The 6,490-nt window shown below is 35.6% G+C and overlaps 1 protein-coding gene across 2 annotated transcripts; it reads right to left on the bottom strand.

Annotated features, from left to right (window-relative positions):
* Positions 1–4,860: 4,860 nt before the first annotated feature.
* LOC134663812 (enhancer of yellow 2 transcription factor-like) lies at positions 4,861–5,592 on the bottom strand. 2 transcript variants are annotated; one of them, XM_063520321.1, is made up of 3 exons: positions 5,480–5,592; positions 5,292–5,358; positions 4,861–5,208 (listed from the first exon to the last, which is right to left on the bottom strand). In XM_063520321.1, the coding sequence occupies exons 2-3, from the start codon at positions 5,348–5,350 to the stop codon at positions 4,986–4,988; spliced, it is 282 nt and encodes a 93-aa protein (XP_063376391.1). In that variant the 5' UTR covers positions 5,351–5,358; positions 5,480–5,592; the 3' UTR covers positions 4,861–4,985. The 2 variants fall into 2 exon arrangements, with proteins under 2 accessions (XP_063376391.1, XP_063376392.1); XM_063520322.1 differs by having other exon boundaries at positions 5,494–5,557.
* Positions 5,593–6,490: the final 898 nt, after the last annotated feature.

Raw genomic sequence — 6,490 nt, 5'->3', positions numbered from 1 at the left:
GCCTGTAACTGCCGCATTAGGGTAGCACTATTTTACTGGCAGCTTGTTGGAAACTTTAGTCTTATGATTTGTTGTACATTCAAATATTTTCGGAATTTCTAGCTTCTTCTAGCTTATCTTAAATTACTTTTTAAATGTTTGAATAAGTTAAAAGTTACGATCGTTTGTGCTTAAACGTTTGTTCCACTGGGCACTAAATTATATTGTAACCGTTAATTTTTATTTTGTGTATTCACTTTTTTTAACTCTATTAGGTAATACTAAAACAAATTATTTTGTTACTTTCAAGTAATACATTTGTAATACCCTCTAGCCGTCCAGAGACCTATAAAAAGGTCTCCTGTTTCATTCTAATTTGAACTTTGTGTTGACAAAATAAAATTCCATTTTGCTTGGCAAGGTTTATGGGCGGGGCGGCTAGAGGTTAACTATATATAGTGCCAACCATATATGGCTGCTCAATAAAAAATGTTTCGGATTGTTATGAAGAACTGACAGGACTGGTATTAAAGAATGTTTGCTAAATAAATTAATAATAGTCGCCGAGGTTTGGAATCTCCCATTGTCCATATTGCTCATTTGTAATAATCAGTATTGTATAAATGAATTGATCAATTAAATGATGAGTAGGTAAAATGTGTTAAGTAAAGATATAATTTTAAGAATTAATAAATTGTTTATTATCTAAGAGAGTACTGATACTGTTATAGCTATTTTATTAAGTTTTTAATAATCTATCCTGGTCAGGGGTAAAAGTCCAAATTACATTCCATTTAAATTATGTGTACATACCTTTTCTTATATATTTAATTTTTTTTTTATATGTATCTTGATCAGGTATCTAAGAGCTTTAAGGATTTTACATAGGAAAGAGTGCTCATTATTTCAATTAAATATAGTAACAATTGTTAACATTTCTAATTGCATTTATTTTACAAAACAATAATTTCCATTAATTAATCTGCTCTACTGGCTCTCATTTCCAGAGTTAATAAATTGTGTTTTTGAAGGTGTGATTAATTTTTGCTGAAATACTAATTCTTATGTACAGTCAAGTGTAAAAATATGGGTGCACAAATCATCTCAAAAATATTTCCCATAGCTCTTATGTGAGCGAATTAAGAACTATGGGACATATTTTTGAATAAGTTGGCTACACCCATATTTTTACAGTTGACTGTAGGTACAGGTACCTAACACGTGTGATGCACCCAACATATGTTAATATTTTTTTGAGTTTGTTATTTAAAATAATATTTATTAATTTCTCCTTTTTGTGAGTAGAAAATGAAATCAAAGGAAATCTTTTTCATTACCTTGACTTTAAAACTTCTGCACCTATAAAGATTCTTTATTTTTAACCGACTTCCAAATCTCAAAGAAGGAGGTTATCAATTCGGTTGTATGTTTTTTTTTATTTTTTTTATATTTTTTTTTTATGTTTGTTACTCCATATCTCCGTCATTACTAGATCGATTTTGAAAATTCTTTTTTTGATTGAATGTATATGCATACAGATTGGTCCCGTTTTTGTCAAAACCCAGTTCTGATGATGGGATCCATGAGGAATCGAGGGAACTCCTCAAATCTTAAAGGCATACATATAGTGATTTTTGGGTTTTTATCAACAAATCAAGCATATACACCCAAGAAAGTGACATTTGGTGAAGTGGAACTGCTGATGATGATCAGAACGGAACTCTTTAACGACGCATAGTTCACGGTTGGCGATTTGTCCTCTTCGTTATGTTTGTTAAGCAAGTTAAGTTTTTAAGCCACATTTTTGTCAAGCCCGAGTTCTGATGATGGGATCCATGAGAAATCAAGGGAACTCCTCAAATCTTAAAGGCATGCGTATAGAGATTTTTGTATTTACATAAAAAAATCAAGCATTTTCATTAAAAACTGTTGCATTTGATGAAGTGGAACTGCTGATGATGATCAGAACAGAACTCTTAAACGACGCATAGTTCACGTTTGGCGATTTTTCCTTTTCGTTATGTTCGTTAAGCAAGTTAAGTTTTTAAGCCACATTTTTGTCAAGCTCGAGTTCTGATGATGGGATCCATAAGGAATCGAGGGAACTCCTCAAATATTAAAGGCATACGTATAGATTTTTTTGTATTTTCATCATAAAATCAAGCATTTACATTAAAAACTGTCGCATTTGATGAAGTGGAACTGCTGATGATGACCAGAACATAACTCTTCAATGACGCATGGTACACGTTTGGTGATTACGAATTTCGATTTTGACTTGGACTGGGACCCGGACTCGGACTCATACCCGGATCCGGTTCGGACCCGGACTCGGATCCGGATTCGGACCCGGACTCGGATCCGGATTCGGACCCGGACTCGGAACCGGGCCCGGACTCGGACCCGGTCTCGGACCCGGACACGGACCCGGACTCGTACCCGGACTCGTACCCGGACTCGGACCCGGACCTTGACCCAGAAAACCACTATGATACCTTAACTAAATAAACAACTATGATTACCTATCATAAAATTAATGTAGGTATAAAGTACGATGATGCCAATCTTACTAGCCCCTCCCGCTTAAACCCCCGTACACCGCACGGCATGCGCCATTAAGTGGGTTAGGTTAGGTTTGAACTGCGATCCTCACAGAACCGAACAAGGATTAGGTTAGGTTAGAACTGCGAGCCTTACAGAAACGAAATGCTACTTGAAAAGTGGGTTTGATTAGGTTCGAACTGCGATCCGCACAGAACCGAACTGCTATCTGAGGAGTGGGTTAGGTTAGGCTAGAACTACGACCCTCATGGCTCCTCTTCACGATGGGCCAACGCCGGCCACTCCAAGGGACGCATTTATGCGTTAGAGGGAGCAAGTGATATTGCTATCTCATTCTACCGCATGGCTGCGTCCCTTGGAGTGGCCGGCGTTGGCCCATCCTGTAGAGGTCGTAGAGGAGCCATTATACAGAAGCGAAATGCTAGTAGAAAAGTGGGTGGTTTTACCTCCTTTTCTACATAGTGTACCATCTACAATAATCTTTCATCGGCCCCCATGGAAGTCGGTTTTTTTTTTCTTAAAAATTATCTACGATATAGGGTCATAAATACTCTTTCAAAATGAATCAGTTTTGTTAATTAATATGGTAGTTTTCAATGAGTGCTGTTCACCACATAATCATGAACACACGGGTAATTTGCAATATAATCAATCCACAAAATATTTTCTTGTATGAATATAAAGGCATTTTCTTGGAAGTATTTTCTTGCACCTTAATGAAGTGGACAAAACTTGTTGAATAATGGCCGAATGGAAACGAGAGTTGTATCTCTGTTCTCTGTGTGACAAAATTATTCACAAACTATAAGATGCATAATAATTTACTTGCTCAAATATATTTTTTATGTAACCTGTACCATATTAATGTACATACTAATATCGCTCAGTGAGTATTGTTTGGCTGTACTAATACATATTTATATTATGAGTAAGTATGTATATTTTATGTCTACATTTCTACAGTTGAAATTGTAAGTTGTAAATATTATTGTGGTGGTGCATAATGAAAGGCATAGAAATGAGATGCATAGGTGGGATGAGTTATTTAGTTTAAAAAACATACTGTTTGTGTTTGTAAATACTAAACATGTTATAATTTTAAATTTGCATTTGTATGAATTGGCAAAAGTACAGTTACGATTGTAATAAACTAAATGAAACCTATGGAGTTAGCAAGTAAATATTAAAAGTGTAATTAAGACATATGTAAGTATGTAGATTCATACAGAATGTGATGTAGTTGATGAACACATGTATTAAAGGGTCCTATCACACTAGCGATTTGCGAGCGAGTTGAAGGCGAGGCGAGCGCGCGACGTGTTCGCCGCGAGCGCGCAACATATTCGCCGCGAGCGCGCAACATATTCGCCGCGAGCGCGCAACATATTTACTAAGAATCCCAGTATGAAATCGTTTCACGCTCGCCTCGCTTTCTACTCGCTCGCAAATGGCTAGTGTGATAGATTCCTAATTTCTTTTACTTACACCCTAAAAACCATCAGCCACTCATCCCTATCAGCACCTATGCACATGCCACATTTACAAGTCAGGGTTCTCAACTGCCATGTTACAATGTTTGTTTTAATGTGCAATGTAAACTCAATTTATGTACAGCCTTGTGTATTTATTTAGTGTTGTCATATTGCAGTTTTAGCAATGGCATTGCACAAGTCCATGACAGCAATTGTGAACAGCAATACTTTCATGACATATATGAATCTAATAGCAGTATTATGTGTAAGCAATATTATATGTATATTTTTGTTTAATCTCAAGGTATAAATGTTTATTAATAAAATATACTGTTGGTTGTAGAACGAGTTTTATTCAGTTTTTTCTTATATATAGGTGGTGCACTGCAATACTTCAATGTGACAATACAATTTGATCTACAGTACTACAGTAGAACCTCAATTACTTAAACTCTGACTATGTTTATCTCTCTAAATTATACAAACTTTTTTCAGGGGTTTATATTTTAATATTAATTTGGTTGACATATTTTAATATACTGTACTGAGGTGTAATAAGTACATATTGGTTAGGAAGCCAACATAATGTAAAAAAGTAACAATGTAAGGTGTATTCGGGTAATACCTAATGTCGGACAATTCCGAAATTCAGATGAAAATCACCCTAAATTACATCATAATAAAAGTCTCTATTCGGAATTATCCGACAGTTTTCGACATTCCGAATTACCCGAGTAAACCTTATCAGAATGCTATAAAAAGTCTCATGACTATTTCCATACATTTTTAAATTTTTGAGTTATTATGGGCATTTTCTATTAGTTATTTTCACCTTGGCTAGGCCTCCTGTTTAAGTAAAACAGTGTTCTGTTTGTTTGATCCTGTCCCAAAATGCCTGCATTTCAATTATCCGAACTATAATAGTTTCAGTTCCAATTAGTTTGGATAATCAAGATTCTACTTATTAATCATTTATTGGTCCTTTTGTGTAAGAAGATGTGTCTTAATTTTCTGAAGTAGTTCCTTCTTAACTGTGTCTGGCACTAGCGCTCTAGCTCGTGGTGTCACTCTGTTGACCAACATGTCAAATGTTACATTACTACCCTCATTCTCCTTAACCATGTCTCGACACAGCATCCTCACTTGATCACGCCATCCACATTCAATTAATCTTCGTCTTAATAGCTCCTTGAATCTAAAAAGAAATGAATTATTTGTAAGCTCTTCACACAGACTACCTACGTGTTAAGTCAGTTTTTAACAATTTCGTCGTTTTACCTTTCCCGATCTCCACTGAGTATGAGCCGTTGATGTGCTATGGTGTTGTTAACAGTCATTATTATACCTGAAAACAATATTTATATTTAAAAACAACTAAAATAAAACGTGCATCTTAAGGTCTGTGATTCATGTTACGGATAATCAAATGGCTATCCCTACATTAGCTAAAATGCAATATAACCTACAATTGCAAGCAGACCTAAATGTGGAATCCTTTTAAGATTGCCCTCAGATTTCCAATATTTTAAATTAAAACAATAACAAAGTAACAACCATAAGCACTGATTTACTCTAGTGACTTCTGTCACTGTCAGTGTCACTCAGCGACAGCGAAGCGTAATTAAAGGAGCGTTCAGAAATAACAATTCCAACTGTTTTTTTATACATGTCAATATAGCCTGTCGAACAACATTGTCCGTAGAAAAAGGCGCGACATTCTAATTTTCTATAGGGCGATAACCAAAGAATATAATACTCACTAGGAGATAACCCTTTGCACCTACATTTTTTAATATACTTACCTTTTTTTCTAGTGACGAAAATTACTTGACAGACTATAATATATCCGTCGCATGCAATGCAATTATTGAGAGGTTTGTAGAGGCCCTAATTTTTCGTTCGTTCGTCTCATACGTATTATAAATCTATAACTCCGCGATTTCGTCGCTTTGCTACAGGTAGCTAAAAAGTACATCCGTTCCTACCCCAATTTTGGCTAGCGGCCATATCTGTGCTGATCGTAACAGACGCGTTTTGTTAGAGTGAGTCTTCTGTACCTAGTACTATTATTTATTCTGTGTTAATGATAATAATGATGATGATGATCTTCTTAGTAGTTGGTTTGTCTGCTTCTCTATCTCATAGAATAGATATAAGATCCAAATCTCTCTATTCGAATATGTAAGATTGATAGAAAGGCAAATAACTAAATTTCTATATTTGCGGATCGGTGGGTCATCTATTTATAAAGTACTGTGGTTCTCAATCTTCCGCGCTTTTAAAAAAGGCTGAGCATGAATGACGCTGACCGGTTTTACCCTCCACGATCAAGCTCCTGCTGAAACATCCACGAAAGAACTGAAAGTTCATGCTACTTCAGTGAACTTCAGTACCTACTTTTTGTACCGAAACTATACTCGGTTACTGACTGACATAGCAAGACATGTTCGTACGTTTCCGTGAAAATACCATTTATT

This window comes from Cydia fagiglandana, chromosome 4, assembly GCF_963556715.1.
Source record: "Cydia fagiglandana chromosome 4, ilCydFagi1.1, whole genome shotgun sequence".
In the NCBI taxonomy this organism is placed as follows: Eukaryota; Metazoa; Arthropoda; class Insecta; order Lepidoptera; family Tortricidae; genus Cydia; species Cydia fagiglandana.
Note: the sequence above shows the minus strand (reverse complement) of the source record. Positions and strands in the feature narration are given on the sequence as shown.